Below are 26,358 nucleotides of genomic sequence, written 5' to 3' on the forward strand. Positions count from 1 at the left end.
AGCAAACAGGCTGTGTTCTGCTTGTTATCATGGGCTTCATAGCAACATTTTGAGTGTGATGACAGAAAATGTATCAGAGCATGGTATCCTATGTGAGTGGTGTCGGTGAGACCAGCATTAGTAGTTGCCAAGCACCAGCAATTCCATGGACTTGCATGCTTAACACAGTCTTCAGAAGGTAATTGTGTCCATCCAGTACCACTTGGGTAGTGTCCAAATGCAGAATACCTGTGTAAACCCCCCCTTACCTTCAGCAGGTATACATATTACAGTTGCCTAATGTGTTTGTACTCTGTACAGACACCTTGGATGACTCTCTCCTTGGAACATACTGGAAGTAACTGCAATATTTAGTAGTGCCATGCACTGCCCCCTAATCCCGGAGTTATATGACATGAAATGACATGAAAGGAGTTAACATGAATACGAGCAGTAACACTGTCAGACACCTACTTGACACTGTTATGCTCAAGGCCAAATCATGCCTACTGACTGTGACTGAGTGGACTCCACTGAGTGTTAACACTATGCAGTGGATGATGGGAATATTACTTACTCTGCCTACCATGGCCTGACAAGGCATTTGACAATATTAGGCCAGCAGGCCTTACTGGAAACTGTGTAGGTTATCTACAGAGTGTTATGTCAGCCGGTAGATAGGCAGGTGTCTGACAGTCATAATATGAGAAGATAGCATTGGGATACCTGCGCTGCAAAGATGCCAGTCACCAGTAGATTTCCCCAGACATAATTAATGGCATACCCCTTCTAGCCATATCCTCTCTGCAGTCACAGCCACTGTCAGTGACTGACTACAATAGCAGGTGGGGTCCATGATCACCTTGTATGCCAGACAGAGGTCATCTCTGAGGAGTCTGTATGAAACTGAGTAGAAGGATAGGGCTTTTAGCCTATCTGTGCATGGTAGATGTTAGAGGCCCTGGGTTCTCCTGGTGAGGAACCTCTATGGTCTCTCCAGCTGCTGCATTTGCTTTGCGAGGTACATGCTGAAAGGTACATTGTACTCAATAATGGACCTTAAAAGGAAAAATACAGAGATGTTATGACCTCCTTGTTCCTGATGAGATACCCTTACTTATGAGGTGGGCCATGTAGAAGGCTTTCCGTACCACAGGAACAACATGGTGGTCAAAAGTCAGGTTGCTATCAACCTGGGTGCCCAAATCCCTCTTGACTGATTAATAACACAATGTCCTAAGCATTCAATGTGATAATTTGTGGGGATGTCACTCTCCCCAAAGGGGATGGTGATGCATTTTTTGGTATTTAGCTTGAGGTCATGTTTCTGGCACCAGTCATTTGTCTGAGTGAGACCCTCTTGGAGGATATCCACATCACTAGGGGAATGCACCCAGCTTGTAGTCATCTGCAAACTTGGTCAGCCATAGCCCACTGGTTTTGGCCTGTACCTCAGAAAAGTATAACCCAAATAACATAGGCCCCAAGACCGACCCTGGGGTATGCTGCTTCTTACGGGTCTACTGTATAGCAGCTTCCCCAACCCAAGCTATCTAGGACAACTCCTCTCATTAAAGGATGGTGACATTCACCCTATCCCAGGTCCAACAACAACTCCTATCACTCTCCATAACCACAATTATTCAACTATGTATTCCCTTACTAAACCATCCGACTCCCTCCTAGTAGCTCATCTTAATATACGTAGCATTAACAACAAAGTAACTCAACCCCAAGCTCTATTAGAAGTCTACTCCTTTGACATTCTCTGCTTAACAGAAACATTGCTAAAACCTGTTACCAAAGACAATGAAATTATCCCACCTGGATATAATATCCTGAGACTTGATCAAGTAGCCAAGAAGGGCAGGGGGGGGGGAGGTTGCTATTCTATTTAAAACTGACTTACAGTTAATCACATACAACTGTAATCTACCTCTAGATTCCAATGCAGAAATTCTCATCTCCAAACTTGAACTTAACAATACCAAATCGATCTATATTATCTGTATGTATTTACCTCCTGGTAATATCATAGCCACCATGGAAAATATCCTTTGCTGACTATCCCAACACCTGCCCCAAGAAACCATAATCCTAGGTGATATAAACATAGATTGGAACTCCTATTCTAGCAGCCTCCCTACCACTCATATTAACCTATATGTTTTTTCTCAAACCATTACCTCCCCCACCAGAATAAATAAAAATAAAGCTAACAAGAAAGCAAGTATATTAGACTGGATTCTCATAAACAATCATCCTCACGTTTATAATTCTGGAACCCTCCCTGATGATATGTGACCACTCACTTACCTATATTATCAGGCAAAAAGCCAACACTCCCATTCCAACCTCTATCAGAAATATCAGATCCAAAAAAAAAAAAGTTTAACCCTGATCTATTCCAAATGGAACTAAGATCATGCAATTGGGCTCCCTTAAGGCACCTTCCCTTAGCTGAAGCCATTGAATACTTTAATTCTAACTTCCTTGCCATTCTTAACCAACCTGCTCCAACCAAATCTATCAGAATTAAAACCAATTCTGCCCCATGGCTTTCAAAGGAAACCAAACACAAAATCCTTCTCAGAAATATATATTGGGCCAAATGGAGAATGACTAAAAACCCTGTAGACCAACAAACCTTTAGACAGCTAAGAAATGACACTAAGAAAGCTACATTCTCTGATAAAAGAAACTACTACCTACAATTTCAACAACCTAACCACAACAACCCACAAAAATTCTGGGCAAGCATTAACCAGTTACTCCACCCAGGTCAATCCACTAAACCCTCAAAATACTGACCAGGAAAGTCCCATGCATACAGCCAATACCTTCAATACCTTTTTTACAGATGCAATCCAAACACTAGCTAGTCAGCTATCACCTAATAACTGCACTCTACCTTCCTGTAACTCAACCCCACCCCCTCCTTTTCATTTAAATCCTGTCCCAACCACATATATTCTAACCCGTTTAAATAAACTGAAACCATGCTCTCTCTCAGCAGCCCAACTACCTTCTGAATATCTACAGTTATCGGCCAAGGCTATTGCCTACCCCATTTCCATACTAATCAATAGAACTATTAGCGAAGGTCACATCCCTGCCTTATGGAAAGTCTCCCATATTATCCGCCTGCATAAAGGTGGACACTCCACTGAGCTCTCAAACTACAGCCCCATTTCCCTACTTTCTCCTTTGGCTAAGATCATGGAGAAATGCATCCATAGGCAATTACTTGACCACTTAATTGAAAATAACTTACTTTCCAACTGTCAACATGGTTTCAGACCCTCACACAGCACTACCACTGCCCTCCTTTCCTTTACTGATTGCATTATCTGTAACTGCAACCTTAATAATCTTTCCTCTGCACTATTTATCGACCTGGCTAAAGCATTTGACATGGTAAATCACCAGATTCTCAAAAACATACTAAAATCCCTGTCATTAGACCCACTTTCCATAAAATGCTGAAAAGCAAATAAGCTGTCTGTGCAATCCAGTAATAAAAGTTCTGTTAAAATCCAGAATTTAATGAAAAGAATGAAATAAAACAAAATAAGAACCAAAATAATAAAAATTAAGTCCCTTGTCCAACAATAAGCGCTTTCGAATAGTTCTTCTTCAGATCGTATAATCAAATGGGACATTCATCTGTATATATAAGCCAGTCAGAATTGTTCACCCAATGAGAATATCAGCACCAAGGTTCCAGCCAATCCATGTTTGGATTTCTCCATCTTATTTGCATAAACCAGGTTAACAATCCTATTTTCTAAATGGATGCCTCACACAGCTTGCTAATGTTCAGTACTAATAAAATATGAAAAGTAGGTGATGTTAGTAACCAATAGCACTTCCAAAAGAAGTAACAGATGAAGCAGCTAGCTTTCATGCATACTTAGAAACATGCCTCACACTAATGTATTAGTCAGAATATGCAAAATAGGTGAACTAAGCAGCCAATAGTGGCTTCCAAGAAACAGCAAAAGACAAATCTGCTAGCCTTCATGTATTCTTATTGAAAAAATTGTCAAATGATCCCAAAAGCAGTTTTTTACATATTTCTAATATTCAATAGAGAAAAAATGGCACGAACAATAAATGAATGATCTAAATAGCCAATAGTGGCTTCCAAGGAGCGGCAAAAAACAAATCTTCTGATTTTCATAAATTCCTATTATGAAACTTCTTTTCTTTTATCTAATTAACCCAAAAGAAGTTTTTCACATATCTCTGATGTTCAGTGATGGGGATGACAAAAAATAATATATATAGTAGTAAGCAATGCTATAAATAAAAAATAGGCAATGTCATTACTAAAATTTCATTTCCCAAGACAGGAATATAGCAGTACAATTACTAAGTGACCATAAATGTCAAGGCTCCATGTCTTGCATGGCCACATTTGTACCTCAATAAATTCACATGGTAACTGCCTATAAGTTTTTCCTAAGAAGAGTATAGGTATGTTATTTCACTCTAGCAATGTATACAAGTTTCAGACTTCATCTCATCCATCCAAAGTCAGTATATATAAGTTTCTGACTTCATCCCATCCATTCAAGATCAATAGGGAACTATTACTAAAATTACACCATCTCTGTTCAGATGTTTATCATACTGTCCAGTTTTGTTTTGATGAAACCACAGCAGAAAAGATATGGGCATATTAAACTACAAATAACATATGTCGACAGCATCAAATCTTCTAATGTTGACATTAACATAGTCAGACAATCAAACTACCATTAGGACATAAATGCTCTTATAAAGCAAAATAATAAGTATGTTATTTCACTATAACAATGTATTCAAGTTTCAGACTTCATTCTATCCATCCAAGATCAATATGTATAAATTTCTGACTTCATCCCATCCATTCTAGATCAATAGGAGATTTTACTAAGATTCCACCATGTCTCTTCAGATATTTATCATTCATCACTTATGATCTCGTTAGCTCATGGTCGATCTGCGTCAAGACAGGTATTAACGGTATAACACTATTCAACCCCGGATGTTGATCAGCTCTAAGGTTTATTATCTATTTGGTTTCCCTAAGTTCAGTTATGTTCTCAATATCCCCTTTTTTTGGGCCAATATGCATGGTCTCTATAGCTTTATATGAAAACAAGTGATCTTTATGCTGACTGACATGATTAGCTAGGGCATTATGAACATCTTGGTTCACAATGTCCCTTTGATGCCTCTGTATGCGTTTAAGCATTTGGTTTGTTTTGCCTACATAAAATGACTGGCATGATCTACATATAGCCAGACAAACAACATTACTCGTGGTACAGGTTGCTTTGACATCAAATATATAAAGTCTATATATATATATATATATATATATATATATATATATATATATATATATATATAAATTCATGTGTGGCAATTGCAATATTTGTACTCAGATAGTAGCAACAAGTTTGAGCATCCAAGAATGAAGAGACTTTATATATTTGATACAGAAGAATACATGAAGGCTAGCAGATTTGTCTTTTGCTGTTTCTTGGAAGCCACTATTGGCTGTTTAGTTCACCTATTTTGCATATTCTGACTCAATACATTAGTGTGAGGCATGCTTCTAAGTATGCATGAAAGCTAGCTGCTTCATATGTTACTTCTTTTGGAAGTGCTATTGGTTACTAACATCACCTACTTTGCATATTTTATTAGTACTGAACATTAGCAAGCTGTGTGAGGCATCCATTTAGAAAATGGGATTGTTAACCCGGTTTATGCAAATCAAATTCATTCTTCATTCAGACTACCCTTCTCCTCAACTACTCCTCCCAGATACTTGAAGCTGTTTACCTGTTCCACTATCTTCCCTTCCATCTCTGCTCTCAGCTTCTTCTGATTTCCCCAATTTGCTACCATTACCACTGTGGTATCTGTGCTTAGTTTCATCCCATGTGCCTTCAGATTTGCATTCCATTCTCCTATCCTTTCCTGAAGTTCTAGCTCAGAGTTTGCCTGTACTGCCACATCGTCTGCATACAGCAGCTTTGCTGATCTGTCCCCGCCAACCTGTTTGCTAATGTAGTCCATCACCAGTATGAAAAGCAGTGGACTCAGAGCTGAACCATTATGTACATCCACACCCCCTGGGAACCCTTCTGTGAGGCCGAACACTGTTCGTACTTGAGTCATTAGGTCCTTGTACATAGCAAGCACTAATTCTACCAATGTTTCTGGGACATCAAAGCACCGCAGTACTGTCCAGACCACATTTCGTGGGACCTTGTCATGTGCTTTCTCCAAGTCTAGGAATACCCACAGTTGGACTCTCTCCTCATCTCTAGCTTCTTCTGAAGTATCTGTCTCAATGCAAACATCAGGTCAGTTGTGCTCCATTCTGATCTGAATCCAAACTGCTCATCTCCCATCTTATATTCTACTACTTGCATATCCATTTATCAATCACCCTCTCCAGAACTTTCATGCAATGTGATAAGAGTTTGATGCCTCTGTACTGCCCACAGTTGTGGAAGCCCTTTTACTCTTGTACACTGGCACAAGTATGCTTATTCTCCAGTCATATGGGATATGTCTTTCTCTCCACACTGCTATTAGTACCCTCAGGAGCCATTCCTCCCCTATCTCACCCAGCATCTTTATCATAGCTGCTGTGACCTCATCTGATCCTGCTGCTTTCCCTGACTTCATCTTCCTTAGTGCAGTTCTTACTTCTTCTAGGGTGGGCTCCTCCTCTTCTCTCATCATAGGCTGGTTGCGGGGCAGTACAGATTCTGTGGGGTTTTCTTCATTCAGAAGCTGCTGGAAATACTCCTTCCACCTGCCTTTGGTTTCCTGTAGACTGGTGAGTAGGTTGTTGTTGGCATCCCGTATGAAGGGTGTCTTGACTATCTTCTTTATCTTTCTGCCTTTGCCTTGAAACCTGAAATAGTTTCTTTGTCCCCCTTACTGAGTAACTTTCCAGAAGTTGGTACAGTGCCTCCGATGCCCTATTCTTTGCTATTGCAACTTCTTGTTCTGGCTTCTTTGTTAGCCAACCAGTAGTCATTCCTTGCCTGGTTCTGTCTCACACTTCTTCCTGCACTACTTTATTTTTCTTTTGATGACTTTTGCATTCCACCACCATCTTTCCTTACCTGTCTTATTTCCATACCTGTTTTGGTCACATATCTTTTCAGTAGTCCTAACACATGCTGTATTTAGGCACTGTCATTCTTCTTAAACTCCACCTATTTCTTCCTCTTCTTGGGGTACTAGAGCCCTGAGTGACTCCTTGAACTGCTGTACTTTCTCACCGGTCAACATCCAGGTCTTTAGCCTGGTCTCTGTTGACCTTAGAGCCTTCTCTGATCACTGCTTGCAGCTGATTGTCGCAACTAGTAGTTTATGCTGTGGGCCGACTGTTCACTGGGGATGACTATGCACTCATGGATTCTGCCCCAGTGCCTTTTCCTTACTAGGAGGAAGTCTACCTGAGTTGCATGTTGACTACTCTTGTATGTGATCTTGTGACTGTCTCTCTTTCTGAACCATGTGTTGGCTACTATCAAGCCATTTGCCAGACAGAATTCTAGAATGGCTTCGCCTCCTTTATTCCTGGTGGTCCACCCATGTAGATCCAGGCAGTCCTCATAACCTGTTTTGTCTGTCCAGATATGTGCATTCAAGTCACCCATTACCAACACCAATTCATGTTGTCCTGCTTTATCTAATAGGTCCTGCAACTGCTGTCTGAATGCACTCTTTTCCTCACCATCAATACTCTGCTGTGGGGCATAGGCTGAGATTATGAGTACTGCCCTATCATTACACTGGAGTCTGACTGCCATGAGTCTGTTATTAATTCTGATGATATCCCTTATTGTCTTCTGAAGCCTCTCTCTCACCACAATTCCTACACCATTTCTACCTTGCCCTCCAGCTGAATAGTAGAGTCTAGATTCCAAGCCAACTGGTTTTGCTGCACTGCTCTTCCATCTCATTTCCTGGATACATAGGATGTCCAGCCTCCTCCATATTATCATGTCATCCACTTCCAAGCTGCGTTCTGTCAGTGAACCTACATTAAGCGTAGCAATTCTCAGTTTGTTTGGCAGGTTGGCTGGTTTTACGTCCAGCTTTCACTCAACAGAGCTAACCCAGGTAACCCAGGCTGGGCAACTGGACACTGGCCAGCCAGTAGCTTATTGACCCAGTGCTGCTGGGCTTTATGGTGGGCACACACTGGCCAACAGGGGCACATATACCCTTTCCACCGTTAGTTAGCACAGATCCCTGGCGTGGGTCAGAGTAGGCCAGGTCCTCAACCCACATATCACTGGTAACTACCCATGCCCATTTTTGGAGACATTAGTCAACATGACCAAATCACATAGAACCATATTTTACACAGAGTGGCTAGCCCTGCCATGGCACACAGTCTTGAGGATACTGTGCACCACAGTAGATGCCCAAAGTGGTTGGTCTGTACATCTCTTCCCCCTATAGGTCACCATGTAGAGTCTGTGCTGCTGCCCACAGCTCCATTCATTGGCGAGTTTGAGATGGAAACACTCATCATGTTTTTTGAACATGGGAGAAACCCCACGGAAACACAGGGAGAACATGCAAACTCCAAACAGGCACTGGTCGGAGATCAGGATCGAACCTTGTACCTTGTGCATGGGAGGCAAAGACCTTAACCACTAAGCCATCTGGTTTAATATTGGGTGATTATAGTTGCTATAGATACACACTGTGGATTTATTTCGTCATAGAGGGAGTTCCATAGCTAGCTAATATATGATAAGACCTTCCTGATGGTTATTTGGACATGAAGAAGCTCAAGTACATCAAGCGGCTTTACCAGCATTGATTTGAGACTCTTCTGAATGTAGACTGATATGCCTCCACTTTTTTCCCCCTCCTGTGCAGTAGCTGTAGCTAGTCTAAAGGTTTGGAAGACATTATAGTCCTGCACAGCCGAAGTGCTGTCCTCTACTTTTAACCATGTCTCAGTCACTACACAGACATCAGTATGTTCCAGAGTGAAAGGGGCTTGTAGGAAGTGGAGTTTGTCTTACCTATCCCCGATTTTGCATCCTAGTTCTTGAATGTTTAAAGGATTAAAGCCAGTCAATAATGCTGGACATCAGTTTCACATTTCTTATTTTGCAAGGCTTGCAAATTGATAGACTGCAGTCTAAACACATTGGCCTTCTCTGTCTCTCTCTGTTTGCCTCTTGTTTACACACATACACAGAGATGCACAGGCGCACCGCACACACACAAATCCACGTGCTCCTTTTTTAATTTCATATTCACTAAACAGCTTTTAGCAAGGGTAAAAAATGGTGGTCATTTGTTTATTTTCTTCCTGATCTTACTGGCACCTTAATAAGCTGCTGTGAAGTGCCAGACTTGTTTTTCAGTGGGAATTTCCTGTACATTAACACCCCGCTGGAGATCGTTCATTCTCCAATTAGGGTGAAGATGTACAGGTCGCCCACTCTCTAATATTCTGTATTTGATATCTGCTGCTCTTGCTTTTTCACAAGACAGACTCAGAATAAGATACAATGATTCAGTTTATAATAGCAGTGACTTCTATTCCATTTCTGAAAATTAAATTGTGCAGTTTGTTATGAATGGTGTAAATCACAAAATCCTTCCTTAAAATTTTGCATCACTGCAGAAGTTAGCAAAACAAAACAAAAATAAGCCAGAAATTATGCAAGCAAATGCATAAACATACACTTGGCTATCAGGAATAAATGGACTCATATTCATTTGACTACAAAAGATTAAAATAATCTTGTTTTATTTGGTGTAAGATGTTATACGTCCATCAGACTAGAGCCTTTCAATAAAGCTTAATTCATTTTTTTAAGAAAATGTAAAAGATGGTTGTTACCATTTAGATATAATACAATTGAACTGGCAATATCTTAGATACAGAAATTATAGTAAAATAAAGTCACTGTGCACAGAAAAGGTTACCCACAATAGCAAAGATCTTACAGACTCATATTTAGGTTAAATGAATCAGAAAATAGTGCATTAGAAAAATTATTACAGTGCAGTGGTAGTATTATTCCACAATGCTTTTTTAAAACTTTTCTTCAAGGTGATATCATAACAGTCTTTTAATTTATATAAAGAGTTACCACTGCTCTATGGCTTCTAATGTTAGTATAGTAGGTCTGAGATAATATGTCAAGGAGAAGTCTTCAAAATTCAAGCAGATTGTATGGCTGTACATGGAAAATCCCCACAGTTGCAGTGCAAGCAATGATTAAACAATAACTGCAGTTAATTCCACAAAAAAGAATACCTATAAAAGAACAGGTTTTATTTCAAACAATCTCTTGGTAAAAAAGTACATTTCAAGGTAAAGCAGAGTAGTCAGTTCCATGTAAGTGCCTACACTTACAATTCATGAACATCAGAAAAGTAATGGGTAGAAAGATCCAGTGTTCAAACTTTATATCATTAAAATCGCCATGACAGTTCAGTGATACTATTGCTTATTATGCAAAAGATCTAACAAGTAATGTGAGGCTCATCTAAAGGAGGAACAGTGGATCATTTAATATGCTTTTGCCTGAGAGGATGAGGAAGACAAAACTACTTGTCTGACATTTGTGGCCAGCCAGCAAGCCAACAAGTAAATGCTAAGGGTAGAGAGAAGTTACTAGTGAAAGCTGTTTCTGCCATTTAATGCAGGCATGTGCACTGCACCCTGAAAACATGGGCACAACTGGCAGAGTGACCAACCCATTGCAAGAAGCGTCCTGCGTAAAAGCTTGACATCCGGTACTATATGAGAAAGTCAGTAACTGGCTATGAGATTTAGTTAGAAAAAGAAGCATCATGCTGTGCTGTTAACAGCAAAATCCCAAATGGATAATTAAAGCCAGAAGTAAAGGGAGCACAGGTGAAGCAATTCAGCAGTAATGCATCATTACTCTACACCCAAAGGTAAAGGAAAGGCAGAATAAAGCCAAGAAAATGACACTGATAAGCACTTAGAGGAATTCTCAAAACAATGACACACAAAACTCCGATGTAATACCTCTAGGTACACCCACTGCACCTCTTTATAAAACAAACATCAGTTTGGCCTCAAGAAGTCCACTGCTCTAACAATCCCCACTAAACTCAAGCTAACCAGAAAAAGCAAAATGTTGTGGTATTAAAAATATTTCTATTAAAACAAAAGAAGCATATGGTTGACAGAAAGGAGATAATTCTGACAGCTTTAACTAATTCTTCTAAACATATTTAAAAAAATGTTCAAAAAAAACAGTTGGTAAGACACATTAAATCAAAAAACATTTGGCTGTTTTGAGAAACAGCAGCTCTTAGAGAGTTCTGGAAAATCAAAACTTAGTTTAATTCATCTTCAGGTTTCAAATTTCAAACCGTCTGTTCTGCTACTTGCTGCACAAAATACCTGTGCTGTCACACAGAGGGCTACTGTAATGTCTGCAGAGTACTTCAATGCCCTCCTCTAGGGTTCATCTTATTAGTGGAAAATTTGGCTGCTTCAAAGCAAGTTATGGCACTAAAACCTGGTAAATGTACTTTTCCTTTCCTCTTCAGGTCATCTTCTGTACCCTTGTTCATTCGCTGTACCAGCAGCTTCTCGTAGAGCAGAGGGTGGTAGGCACCTAATGTACAGGCATCATCGTGGTATTGTTCATGGTAATGACAACGTTCAGTCTGCCTCCGTGATGGAATATATTCATAAATATGTACCTTCTTACACATCGACATCATTATAATTATTCCTGTTGGGAAAACAACATTAAAAAATAAACCAATGGCTACACTACATAAAAAGAAAATTCGTTTTTTTCTTACAGCAGTATCATATTGTTTATGTCTGGCACAATCTCACACTGATTTGTACATCTGTTGCAGAAAAGTAATTTGATTGGTCTTTCAGTAGTGAAATGTTGAATTAATAAAATAAAAATATGTAAAAGAAGCCTGAAATGAAGATCAGGTAAACTAAAAACAAGTAGATCTTATGCCAGAAAAGAAAGAATAAAAACATGAACATAAAGACACATTACACCTCCCCAAGGAACTTCACTCCTTTCCTCTTATTAACACTGTTCCCACCTCAGGTTTCACCAACACTACAAAAATGTGACAGCCCAGATACACCATTCCCTCTCAGTGTGTTAACACCAGTTTCTCTCTCTCTCTGCTACATATGACATCTCCAGAATCTCACACTCACTGAAACCAAAGGAACGCCTACCCCATTCTCCACTCATGACACGGAGGAATAACAGTTCTAGTCACAGGAATGAGCTCTCTTGAATTTGTAAGTACAGTCCCCGAAAAAATGAAAGGAGTATGTACAGTATCTTCATAGCCACTTGTTCATTTCAAGCTGCAGCTGTAGCAGACAGTCTGCACTTTCTGCTAAATGGGATTTCCTTAATGTAGGACATCAGGCTTATAACAACAAACTAAGAGACCACATTCATGTATGGTTCCAAGTTTATACATCAGCGAATTAACAAATTCACTGCTTGGTACACAGTCTACCAGGATTGTGCCATAGACTCCTACCATCCTAGTGTATTCTGTTGTTGCTGTACTGTCTTTTCGAGGATACAGCCACTGCTGACTTCAGTCATTACCGCAGACTATGCTGCTGTTCTCCACAGTGCTCATTACCACCTGGGACTAGTCTTGGCTCTATCTCTTGCCGGGGATGGGTAGCGAGCCATGGCATGATTTTTTTCTTCTTTATAAATGCAATTCTGCTCTGTACCTTATCAAATTTTCATCAACATCATCACAGGGGAAAATGCTTAGGACAGTTAGGTAAATATATTCCTGCTTATGGGTCTGATGCACAGAGATATACAACATACATAAGGCATATCTGTGATGGTATGCACCACTATCTGCAGTGACTGATACCTCAGGAACGCTCATCTGGGTCTGGAAAGGTTGTACAAAGTGTTCAAAGGATTACAAGAGAATTGTAAATCCCTGGGGAAAGCTTTCTTTTTTTTTTTTAGTGTCAAATATTTGGAGTCACAGAAATATTCTGAGTACTCTCATTCACCAGCAGGGAAATTACAGTCATTGATGGGTTTGGGGTAACGAGCCCTTAATTTGCATGTATGTGCAAGTGTAAAATGAGTTGATACATTATTTTGGGCAGAATTTAATTTGCTTGATGACATGAAACACTGGAAGAGTACCCAGTCAAAAGGCAGAAGGTTGTTCATTGTGTGAAATCCAAATGCTAAACTTTCATTCACAACAGTCCTCAAAAGTTCAGGAAAGTAAAATGCAAAATAACAACCTTGTTCAGTAAAATCCAAATGACAAACTCTTGTTGTGAATGCAAATTTGTCATTTTGCTTTTATTGAATAGAAGCTTTCTATTTAGAATTTCCTGTAATGGAGGTTTGCAATTTAGAGTTTACTTGATTTGGTTTACTGTCCATTTCATGAATTTGTGGAGTACAGTGGTTCTTTGTTTTTACTTTGTGTGGCAAAGTAAACTATCATGAAGGGTATTCAGAAATGTACTCATCTGTGCAGGGCTTGCAAGTGAGAAATCATATTCCTCAGCCTACACAAGTCAAGTATGGCAAAGTGGAGTACAGGTATGCAGTGGGTATGCAAATCACAGTCCATGACTCATGCATGTGTGAATCATGGTGTACAATGTGAATCAGAGTTCTGCCTGTGGTTAGAGAACTACAACTCAGAGCAACCACAACAAAAATATGAAAAATGGTCCAGACGAACATGACATAAGGCTGGTGCTGCTCAGCAGAGACCTGGGCAGTAACAGCAGTGAATGTGTAAAGAAAATGCATAATGTACTGAAACGGATTGTTGGAGCTGTGGCCCCCTTGGAAGTCAAACCACACACATTCACAAGGTACAACATTCAAACTCTGCTCTCTAGCCACATATTATGACACAACAATGTGGTCACCAGTGAGAATATGTACTGTGGGAGAGTCACTCTTACATCAAGTGCATCTACTATCACAACTGCAAAGTATGAATCTTTTATGAATCCCCCTTGCATAACAGCAAAGCAGGTTTCAGTCCTGATGTGCCACTATGACTACATAATCCGCAGCATGCTGACTCTGATATCCTGGACTTATTGTTATAGTGGCTGTCAAAGGCAGCATGTCCACTAGACAGCTACCATGGCTACATGGGCATAGCTTTTTAACATAATAGCTCACTTATCCATACTATCTTGGAATGCAACTGGCCTTGCAGGCACAGATAAAAAGGAGAGAGTATCAAATTACATTATTTATTTTATTTTACATTTGTTAACCGGGAAATTCCGACTGGACACATATCCATTTTCAGCAGAGACCTGGGGAGAAAAGCTCCAATAGCATGTCATAAAGAAATTACACAAGAATATCATATAGAGATATAGGTTCCATACAAACATAAGTTATGTATAGATTAACAATTCCTTTAGTGAAGTCAGCATACAGCATTCTAGTAGTAGAGTTTATATGTTGTATCTTTCGGCTTTTCCCGGTTAGGGGTCGCCACAGCAGAACTCCGGTCCGCTAATGATTGGCAGTAGATTTTTACGTACCGACTTGCCAGGCCTGACGCACAACCTTCAACGAAGGTACGCCCATTCACGCATGTCTCCACACAGAAGACGCTTTAGCTGAGAATCGAACTGGACGTCTTACTGTGAGGCGACAACGCTACCGCAGCACCACCACCGCAACACTAGTAGTAGGGTTTATATACAATATAAAATATAAACAAAAGAAAACATTTTTTTTCTTTCTAAATTATGAGTACTCTCAATATTTTGTTACAGAAATAACCAGTGATTATTAAGCTTTACGGTGAAAGGAAGTAGGGGACCTTTAGTAGAATCCTTGAAAATGGTATTGGTGCAAATTAACCTGTGGAGTAGCATGAACAAAGCCAATTGTTTGAAAAATGGGTTCTCAGGAGTTTCTTAAATTGAATAGTGGAGGAAGTGGAGGTTATTTGGCTAGGTAGTGAGTTCCAGATTTTGGCAATGGTGCAGGCAAAGAGAGATTTGTCAGCATAATTTTTGTGTCTGATAACGCTTATTAGGTTCTGAGAACTAGATCGTAAGGCTCTGGTAGGGATTAATTATACTTTGAAGTGCAGGTGTTTTTTCTGGAAGCTAGAAGAGATGCTAATGCAGACTAAAAATAGTAATGCTGCAAAGGACACAGTTGGAAAGAAATTGACATTTGAATATGACAGACAAAAAGATCAATATTCAGCAGAATATCAGGGACAAAGGAAAAGGGGAGCAATAATACTGACTGCTAGAGGGGCTCCAGTAGTGACAGAATAGGAAAAAAAAAGGCAAAGATGGTAGATTTGTGGAAGAAAGTGGCTATTGGGAAGGTAGGAGGATTATTTATATTCCACCCCAAACTATTATTATGGAACTTAAAATTTGGGGAGAAATTATCAGCTTTTTACTTATAGGTGGGAACAGTACCTTCATTTATAATACTGAGGATGTATTAGGGGTCCTAGAAGGGGAAATATAACCATTTCTGAAGAAACTCATGAAAATATATTGTAGGAAAGACTTGAGTTCCATAGTGGGAACTCGGACAGAATTTACATACTGTAAATATGTTCACTAAGGTACAATAACTCTCCTGGATTGGATATAATTTATATTTCATAAGACCGAGTGCATTTAGTTGAAAATGTCAATACACATACAATAATTATTTCAGGTCGTGCACCAATAAAATCGAAGATAAAAATGCAGGGTAATGAAGTAGAAACGAGACACTGGCACTTTCTCAGCTACCTGTTAAAAATAGAGTAATTTAGGCAGTGGATAGTGGAAATTATTCAGGATAAAGAGGAGACAGAAATTTCTTCAGAAGTTGTAGCTTATGAGTGAAATAGAATGAAAATGGAGTTAAAAACAGAGTAGAAACGAGAGAAAGCGATATGGTTAAGAAGTGATAGGAATTATTTGGAGGGCCTGACAAAGTACGGCAGAACAAAGAATCTCACTGAACAAAAGGAGGAGCAACTGCAGAGTGCTAAAAAGAAAATAAGGGAGAATTTGGATATGATACTGATATTTTATACAAATAAGCAATTCATGTTTCATATTTCTATAAATATTTCAGGAAGAAAATGCTCAGAAAGAAATCTAGATGAACAAAGTGCTCTGACACAGTAGGTCTAAGATGCAGTTTCAAACATGTGAAAAGTTATTTGTGACATTTTAGAGAAAATGCATTTCTGGGTTTGTGTACATTAGTATACATCACTGCATTAATGTAAAACTGCGAATACAATATTATCGCTGTAGAGAAGTATTCTTACTGTTATACCTGTTTAATGACCACATTCACACAATACTTGCTTGGCTTGCACTTTTTAACAAGATTTTACAGAGAATGCTCTGGAATGCCATAATGCATCTGCAGACTGCTACAGCTATGACATTCCACATCTCTTAGGTTTTAATCAGTTAATGTTCACTAAAATAAGAAAAATATATTCAACAAAGTCAACATTTTTCCAGTTTGTGGGGAAAGTTGCAAGAATAATACTTCACTTCTACAATTTATGCAAGCACTATTATTTTTGCCTCAGATTCAGTGTGGTCCCTTCTAAATGTAATGAATTAATTTATAAAGTGAGACCCCTTGAGTAAAATGCATTATTAAATAACTAAAGTAAGCCTATACAAAAACTGTCCTTATCATTAACCTTATGGTATCTTGTACTTGAAAACGTATGATTTTTAAAGGTCAGGGCTATTACTTTATTCCCAGAGGTACAGGGCTATGCCAAGAGTCCATTAAAAAATGAAAGACATTTTTTAGCATTCCTTCGGTAAACATGGTAAGGGGTTCTGTTTTAAAACACCTCATGGACTTTGCTGGTACCAGCAGATCAGTCTTGCTCTCCTCTATCTTTTATCCCAAAATAATGCCATGAGCCTAACAAACTCTACACGTGTGTGTTTATGTATATATAGGCTCATAAGTAGGTACTAGGCTATCGGCCCTAGGGCCTACATAAGCCTAGCCAAAAGGTACCCTGGCTTTTGCCACCCAAGAAAATTATTTTCCTGTGCCCCTGTTGAGCTGAGCCACAGAGGTGATTCCCAGGGTGAATTCCCCATTTCCCATCCGATCATCAAGATTTTTCCTGAAGAGTGCTAATGAGAAGCTTCGTTTGATATAGACAGGTAGTTTGTTCGGGTTTATATCATAACATCGAAGTAGTAAAACTTCGAATGTTATAATATCAAACCCAGAACAGCGAACGCTGAAAATGGCGAAGCTGCAGAACATCAACTTCTTTCCTAAGGAAAGAATTTGGTGGGCTGTTTCTGCTGCTTCGCTATTTTCTCCACTGTGGTGCGAAGGTTACGGACTGGGTTAAGGTAAGTGTGCGAACGGACCAGGTTAAAGTGAGTGTGGGAATGGGATGATTAGGGAGCGGGTAAGGTGAGTGTGCGATAGTTAGGGACCTTAGGGTTAGGGAGCAGATAACGTGAGTGTGCGATAGTTAGGAACCTTAGGGTTAGGGAGCGGTTAGGTGAGTGTGCAATAGTTATGGACCTTAGGGTTAGAGAGCGGGTAAGGTGAGTGTGTGACAGTTACGGACCTTAGGGTTAGGGTTAAGGTAAGTGGATAGATAGTAGTGTATGCACGGTTTAGTGTAGGGTTAGAAGTAGGATTTTAAGTGTATATGTGTGGATTACTTTTTTTGGTGTGCTTGTGTTATGTGTGTGTTTCTCAGAACAGCGAATTTTTTCCCTGGGAAAAGATTCGCTGTTTTGTGCTTTCGATTATATCACATTTTGAAATTCCAAGTTCAAGCTTATGGTGTTCGATATTTTGGGATTTCGATTATGTGATATAAACCCATTTGTTCCAGAGTATGGGAGGTCTCTGGGATAGGAATCTATCCCTCCAACATGTTCTGTTTATTGTGGTGACAAGGTTTAGGTCCCTAGAGTGTGGCATGGAGGGATTGGGATTTCTTTATGTGGAGCATGTTCAACAGTTCTGGGTTTGACATAGCTTTGTATGTTAGGCAGAGATTGCCTCTGAGTAGGCAATATGCAACGGAGTAAAGCTGGAGTTTTTTTGAGACGGTCTGCATAGGGCATCTGTTTGAGGCTGGTAATTTTCTTTGTGAGGTATTTCTGCAGCCTTTCCAGTTGTTGTAGATGTCTTGTGAGGTACATATCAAATGGGGCATTGTACTCTATAATGGGTCTAATGAGTGACGAGTAGAGGGGAACAATGACCCTCTTTTCCTGGATGAGAAATCTTTTGTGATGAGGTGCGCCACATAGAAGTATTTCCTGACTACTGTGGTGATGTGATTATCAGAGGAGAGACTACTGTCCACCTGTGTCACAAGGTCTCATCACACTTTCGATATTAAGTAGACTACCACCTATGTGGTAGCTCATGGGTACAGAATTTTTACCAAAGGGGATGACAATGCACTTTTTGGCATTGAGCTTGAGGCCATGGCTTTGACACCAGGCATCTGTCTCAGTGAGGCCCTTTTGTAGGATGTCCACATCATTAGAAGTTTTGTTTATGGCTCCTAGTTTGCAGTCATCTGCGAACTTCATTAGTCAAAGACCTTCTGTATTAGCCTGTACTTCAGAAAAATAAATACCAAACAGGATAGGACCCAGGACTGAACTCTGTGGTACTCCAGTTGTCACTGGTCTGAAGTCGGATTTGGAGTCTGCTACTTTCACAGTGTGGGTTCTGTCAGTGAGCAGTTGGCAACCCATCTTGTGATATAGGGATTTATACCTAGTTTAAGGAGTTTATCTATAATTCCAGAGTGGGGGATGGTGTCAAAAGCCTTGGTGAGATCTAGATAGGCTGTGTGAACCACCTTACCCTCGTCTACGGCTTTGAAGACTGCTTCAAAGAAGTCTATCAGGTTTAGGAGACATGATCTGCCTTTTACAAACCCGAACTGGATGGGGTCCAGAGTTTTGAGATTACCAATGTCTTTGTTTATAAGTTCCATGATGATACATTCCATGGCCTTGCAGACCAGGCTTGTTAGGCTAATGGGGCAGTAGTTCCCGGGGTCCATGGTGGCTCCCCCTTTGTGGAGTGGGATAACTGTCGCTGTGCACCATTCAGTGGGCACAAAGCCTGAGGTGAGATTATGATTGAACATGGTGCTTAGGTGGGGTGCCAGTTCATTATGTAGTTCGTGTAGAACGCAGCCTGGGATGCTGTCAGGTCCCATGGATGCTGTGTTTTTGGCTTTAGGGAGTGTGGTTTTTACCTGTGCAGTCGTGATTACAGGAACTTTGCATTCTTCTGGTATGGAGATGGGCCCTTTAGGGGGTGAGAGGGGTGTAAAGTTAGCACTGAACCTATTTGCCAGGATGTTGGCAATATCATTTGGTTCTGTATATTTAGTGCTATTGTGCTGTAAACTCAGAGCAGATCTGAGTGTTGCCATTGAGATTCTTGACATAGCTATAGAATGCTTTGTGGTTGTCTTTAGAATCAGTGGCAATTTTGTTTTTGTAACTAGCTTTGGAGAATTTTATGAGGGATCTCAGCCTCTTACTGAGGCTGACCAGGGAGTTCCTCCAATCATGGGATTTTACTCTTTTGCAACAATTTCTTTCTTCTGTTGTAGAGTTTGTTTATGGCAGGGGGACCACCAGATCGGCTTCCCTTTTTTTTTGGAGGATAGCATCTTGGTTCTGTTAGGGATAGCATGATCCATTCCACTCGTGTAAGTGCTTAGAAAGTGCATTTGTGTAAGATTCCGTAGTCGTATCTCTACTGTCTGTCTGCATGGGTGTCGTGAAGGTTGCCACTTCTGTCTTAAGAAGCATGAAGTTGGCTTTGGAGAAATTTTTTATGGTGGCTTCCCTAATGGGGTTGGGGGGGTGGGGGTGGGATGTGGATGTCTAGGGTGATTAGCTTGTGGTTGGATCTGACCAACGAGGAATTGACCTCTGGTGTGGAACACCGGTCGCCCATGTTGGTAATGACCAGTTCTAGGATATTGCTGCCCTTGGTGGGGGTGTGGAGCCACTGGAATTTATAAATTCCAGAAAATGTTGAGCAAAAGTTTGGTGTATATATATATATATATATATATATATATATATATATATATATATATAAATATACAAATCAGATGGAATGCTGTAATTCTACAATCTCCAACAAAACACTGTTAATAAATTTATATGCCTTAATAAAATCAAGGTTACTGGTTTGTAAAAGTCCACAGTCTTCTAGAATTTAACAGATAATTTAATCACAGGTAGATTTTTTTTTTACGTGTGTGTGTGTGTGTGTGTGTTTATTTATATTTTTGGCTGATAGCATTTGCATGTGTCCGTATCAGCAGAATGTGATCTGATAATGTGAGGCCCAGCACTTTGGAAAATAAAATGTGATTTGCACAAGACAGAAAAAAAAAATTAAGTGTTGCACTTTTCAAGATGTTTTTGCATGAGGCTTCTCACTTACACCTCTCAATATGTAGGGATCTGACATCTAAAATTTGATACATATATTAACTCTAGGATCACAGTACTTTGGAGTACAGGGAATAAGTCAATTTGCCACAACCTCGGAATGAGCATTTTGTGCCCTATATTTAAGTTATCACATTTCCAAGGATTGCAGTCACAGCCCTCAAATGTACAACAGGCTAACTAGCTGCAGAGTCCAAACTAAATTACCTGATTAATCTGCATTACCAATTTAACTCTCAAATTCCAATGCCTCGTTATAAGAATCCTGGCATTAATTCACCTGAAGGTCTTACCCACTCTTACCACCAATACTGTTTATCACTTAATATGTAGCTAACACAAGTATTTTAAGGCGCAATAGTGTCAGTTTTATACTTCCCATTTATCTACCCAATAGGATTAAAGCCCCTCCGACATAACCTTTTAGGCCACCTCCTTAGGTTTATAGGTGTATACTAAGCTAATGACCACTAAGGCCTTTATAAGCCTAACCGTGCAACCTAAATGTGTCCCACAAGTTATATGTTTCAGACGTTTACACAGGGTATGACTGTTGGTTAAGACATGATTTACTGATTGCCTCTGTTCGTCAGAGACATTGTCACAGACCAGGGTAGAATTTTCGATTTCCCATCCGATGGTCTAAGTTACACTTAAATAGGGTTAGGAAGGGACTTTGCTTGAAATGGATGGGGAGCCAATTCCAGAGAATGGAAATTCTCTGAGATATACATCTGTCTCTCCCAACATGTGCTATTTATGTTACAAGCAAAATGTAGTTTTTTAGATCAGTTAGTAGTTCTGATGTATTTGTTTTGCAGATGTGCAAAATGCTCATCAGAGTGGGGTCCAGGGATGCCTGTACACTGGGAGTAGATTACCTCTCAGTAGTCTGTAGGAGACAAACTATTCAGATAGGACTTTGAGGCAATGCCCTATATTCATTTGTAAGGAACCTTTGGAGAAATTCCAGTTGCTGCATGTGTATGGTCAGGTACATGCACAAGGCCAGGTTACTGTCTACATGTGCTCCTAGATCCCTGCTCTTAGAGGTATTTTATTGCTGACAGTTTCCTGGGTCAGATGATTTCCTGAAAGGTACTATAATGCATTTCTTGGCACGGAGTTTTAAGCCATGGCTTTAGTGCCAGTCATTTGTCTGTGTTAAACCCTCTTTTAAGATGTTTGACTAATCCCAGTTTACAATCTGTGAATTTTGCCGGCCAGAGGCCTTTGGCATTGGCCATGACTTCCAAGAAGGAGAAACCAAAGAAGAGTGGCCCAAACTTGGACCCTAAGGGACTCCATTGGAGACCTGCCTCTCAAGGGAAGTGGTCTCACCAATCTTAAATTCCTGAGTCCTATCTGTAAGCCAGCTCAGTTATACAGAATTATGCCTAATTCTGTAAGTTTAACAATGCCTGAGTGGCGTACTGAATTAAATGCCTTAGCCAGATCAAGGTAGACAGTATGCACTGTTTTACCCTCAACCATAGCCTTGGTGACCAGGATCAGTCAAGTGTGACCTTCCTTTCACAAAGTCAGAGTGGGATGGATCCAGTGTCTGATACTCTCATGTCTTCTGTGTGGGCTCATGCTCACGCTTCATGCAATCCATTTTCAAGCTGCAGTACATGACCTTCTTTGCAGATTCCTGGATCTGCCACTACTGACAAACTTGAGTTTGCATAAAAATTTCTAAGTGCATGTAAATTATCAGGAAACAAAGGCATTCCTGGGGTTAGAGCTATGTGACTGACAAAGTCTTCCCTACTCAAGTACCCAGATTGCTGTAGACATAATGGATAACATATATGTGTGTGTGTGTGTGTGTGTTATATACTATATATATATATATATATATATATATATACACGTACACACACACACACACACACACACACACACACACACACAGGTCAACTTTGTTTCACTGAACAGACACTTCAGTGAAACCCATTTCTTTGAAAACTCATTTCACTGAAAATCAGTTGCCTGAGCACAATTCACTGAAAGCTTACTTCACTGAAAACTCATTTGACCGAAACTCATTTCATTGAAAGGTATATGCCCTGTTCCCCACCGTAGTGCAATCCTGGAGTTAGTATATATAGTTAGGGTTGTTGTGGGGGGGGCATGGTGGGTGTGGGGGCCCCTCAACTATTTTAAATGTTGGAAAACATAGACATGGATACTTTCAAGTTGAATGAATAACTCTTTCCAGAAAATAATATATACCCAAACTATGTGGGGGGGGCTATGCTCCCCCCCACACCACCCAATGTATGTATGTATGTATGTATAGGTAAAGATACACACACACACACACACACACACACACACACACACACACACACACACACACACACACACACACACACACACACATGTATTTAAGTATAAAGTACAGTTTTGTAAGACCTTACCATAACAGCAGATATCCTAATGATCACTGTTGCAGTATTCCTGACATATGGGTTTGTCACCACTAATGCCTAGCTGGGGGTACCGAAGCTTGACCTTCCCTAGGTCATATGTCTGATGCATGAGCTCAGATCATATGTATTGAGGTGTCAAGATGGATGTAAAAGTGTGGTTTCTCAGGCCAACAGCCTGAAGACGACTGAAAATGGAGGCTAGTCAGTTTGGAAGGGAGTAGCTTGATTGGTAAAAAACTCCCCTGCACCTATGTAAGATGACCAAGACTAGAGCAGAGGGGGAGAGACAACGGAAGATGAAGTAAGAGAAGAGGGGCTAGAGGGTGGGATGGAACACTACAACAGTGATCAGAACAGCTATTGTTATAAGTTCTTACACAACTGTACTGTCCTGACTGAACTCGCTGTTGCAGTATTCCTGACATATGGGTGACTCCCACAGTAAAAAGATGAAGGTAGGGTGGTTGGCTATTGAGAATAAGAATTGTCCAGCAGTCTGGACAGAACTGACCTAGCAAAGGCTGTCTTGGACCTGGAGAAAGTATCAGTTTTGTAGTGTTTGATAAAGGTATGTACAAGAGGACCAAGTAGCTGACTTCCAAGTAGTCTGTCCCTTTGGAAAAGCTCCCGAGGAAGTCACTGCCCTAAGTGGAATTTGCTTTAGGCAGGAAGGTAAGATCTTACCATGGAATGAGTAGCAGAAAGTAATAGCCTTAGAAATCCAATCTGCAAGAGTTTGTTTGGAGACTGGCTGTCCCAGGTTAGATGTCATAAAGGATACAAATAGCTGGTCATTTTTCCAGGTAAAATCTGAGTTTTCTGTGAACATCCAGAGAATGCAACATCCTTCCCCCTGTTTTGTTCATTGGGAAAGGAGGTGGAAAGATGAATGAATGGCCTGATTGAGAGACGACTGATTCACTACCTTAGGCATAAAGGATAGATTAGCCAGAAAGTTACTCTGTCTCTATGAAAAATAAGAAAGGGGGGATGGTCATGGAACTTGTAGCTTAGAAACCTTCCTGGTTGAGGTACGGATGGTTTTGCATGTACAGAATTTCAGAGAAGAAGAAAAAGCTAGTTCAATAGGAAGCAGAGTAAGTTTTTCTAGTACAAATTTGAGATCCCAAGTAGTAATGAGATAGGTTTCCTGAGGGCGGGGGGGTTAAAAAGCAGACATATCCTCAGGAAAAGTTTGATCTGTGGCCTAACCATAAGTGGAGTACAAAGAGGGAGCCAGAGATTTATAACTAATAAGTGAGCTTTTATGAATGAGTAAGCTAAACCTGATTGAAGAAGCTCACAGAGGTATTGCAGTACCATTGGGAACTGTGCTAAGAGTGGGTTCGGACCATGTCTGCAGCACCAGAAGGAAAACATTTTCCACTTAGCTGTGTAAGATTTTTCTGGCAGTAGGTTTCCTAGCCTGTTGCAGGACCTGTACCACCTCTTCAGAGGACAGATGTCTTTGAAGAATTAAAATCCCATCATCTACAAGGTTGGGGGGGGGGGGGGTGTGCTGAGATTTGGATGGAGCAGTAATCCTTTTTGTTGAGTAATCAGTTCTGGTTACAGAGCAATCCTCCTGTAATTTCCTTTTGTTAGGTGAAATAAGCAGGGGGAGTCAATATTGTCTCAGCCAGAATGGGGACACTAAGAGGAGTTTAGGTGTCTCCTTTTGTTCTTTGAGGAAGAATTCTTCGAAGGAGAGGCAGAGGAGGGTAGGCATACAGGAACTTCTCTGTCCACTGGAAAAATAAGGCATCTCTCCTCCAGGTAGTGGGACATGGGGAAGATGATGGCTGCTTGGCAAAGCAAACAGGCCTATTTCAGGAATTCCACACTGAAGTGTGACATTGGGGAAGACATCTCAGTTCAAGGTCCACTCAAAGGGGGGTCCTGCATGGAGTGACCTAAGCAGTCTAGCACATAGTTCTGAGAAGTGATGCATATGGCTGCCAGCATGATGTTCATTTGGTTTACCACATTCCAAGCCTTGTGTGCTAACCTACAAAGTTGGTAAGACCTGGTGCCTCCCCATTTGTTTATTTACCACATGACTGTGGTGTTGTCTGTGTACAGTCAGAGTGGTCCTGGTTTTCAAAGGTGGGGGGGAATTTGAAAAGCCAGCAGAAGAGCCCTCATCTCTTTCAGTAATTGGGGTTGCCATTTCACCTGCACTCGGTGTGATCTTGTCCCCCCACACCTCATTCAGGCATCTGTGTAAACCTGTTGAAGAGTGAACTGAACTTTCAACACTCCCCTCTATTTCCTTGTTCAAAAATAAACTTAAGCTCTTCCTTAAAACTCATTGGATGTGCCCCTGTACTAAACCTGACTAACCTACACACTCTCACTACTTGTTTCAACCCCACCTTATATGCTCTAGCTACCTGTTTCTACCTCACTATCTCAGCTCAGTAACATTCTCATCAGAACTCTACTACCATTCTTCCTCCACTACCTAACCTTCCTATTAGTATACTCTCACAAAAGTTCCAATCTTCTTGATTAGAACTTACTTACTCATCTTCTGTTCCAATCTTACTTTCCTTTCCTCTCATCCTTTATCTAGAATTAAATTATTTGCTTTATTATCTCCTTTTCTGAACAGTTAAAACACAGCTTCATGATAAATTGTATTATGTTTAGTCAATATCTTGTGTTATATACTCTATATACCTGTAACCACTTTTAGCTATACTTCCTTAGTTATTATTAATGTAGTTGATCTCATGTATTTACTTCTGTAGATATATACTGTTATTGAAGTTTGGAGCTTATCTCCCCAGGCCTCTACTGAAAATGGACATATATTCAGCTAGACTAGCCCGGTCAACAAATGTAAAATAAATAAATAAAATAAATAAGAGGAGGAGGTGTGAAAGGTCATCCCGGGTTACGGATGACCTGCCCCTTCTCGAGAGGAAGGGAGGAGGGGAATTGGGGTGACAGTGCTGTGATCACAGACTTTAGGTACCACTGAATTATTCTCATGTGGAATCTGGCAGAGGAAGCATAGGAATGGTGGCTGCCATGAATTCCAAAGTCCTTAGCATCTCCCTTGCAGAGCAATGGGTTGCAGAGGAAATGTCATGAAAGTAACTGGAGAGGCTGAGAACCTTCCCTCAAGGCAGGACGTTGCACATTTTCTGTGTGTCCAACTTGCATCCCTGAAGTACCAGGCCCATGTGCAGGTGTTGGTAGTTTATAGTGAAACACAGACCTGACAAAAGATGGAAGGTGAATTAAAGATGGTGAAGAATCACCTTTGGCGAGAGAGCCTGGAACAGAAGGTCATCCAAGTAGGGAAATTTTGAATTAATTGAATGCAGCAGAAAGTTACTAGAGGAAATAGGCACTGTTTGGGAATACTGTTAAGGCCAAGGAAAGACCAAAAGCCAG

At 40.4% G+C, this 26,358-nt stretch overlaps 1 protein-coding gene across 1 annotated transcript in view; it reads right to left on the bottom strand.

Annotated features, from left to right (window-relative positions):
• Positions 1-9,749: 9,749 nt before the first annotated feature.
• LOC122802314 (beta-galactoside alpha-2,6-sialyltransferase 2-like) overlaps positions 9,750-26,358 on the bottom strand; it is a 355,917-nt gene continuing 339,308 nt past the window's right edge. The window contains exon 4 of the mRNA XM_044071957.1: positions 9,750-11,753. Within this exon, the coding sequence (XP_043927892.1) occupies positions 11,461-11,753 (293 nt within the window). The 3' untranslated portion in view covers positions 9,750-11,460. The remainder of the gene's footprint in view (positions 11,754-26,358) is intronic.

Source organism: Protopterus annectens, chromosome 5.part0 (assembly GCF_019279795.1).
Source record: "Protopterus annectens isolate FY-2018-M chromosome 5.part0, PAN1.0, whole genome shotgun sequence".
Taxonomy (NCBI): Eukaryota; Metazoa; Chordata; order Ceratodontiformes; family Protopteridae; genus Protopterus; species Protopterus annectens.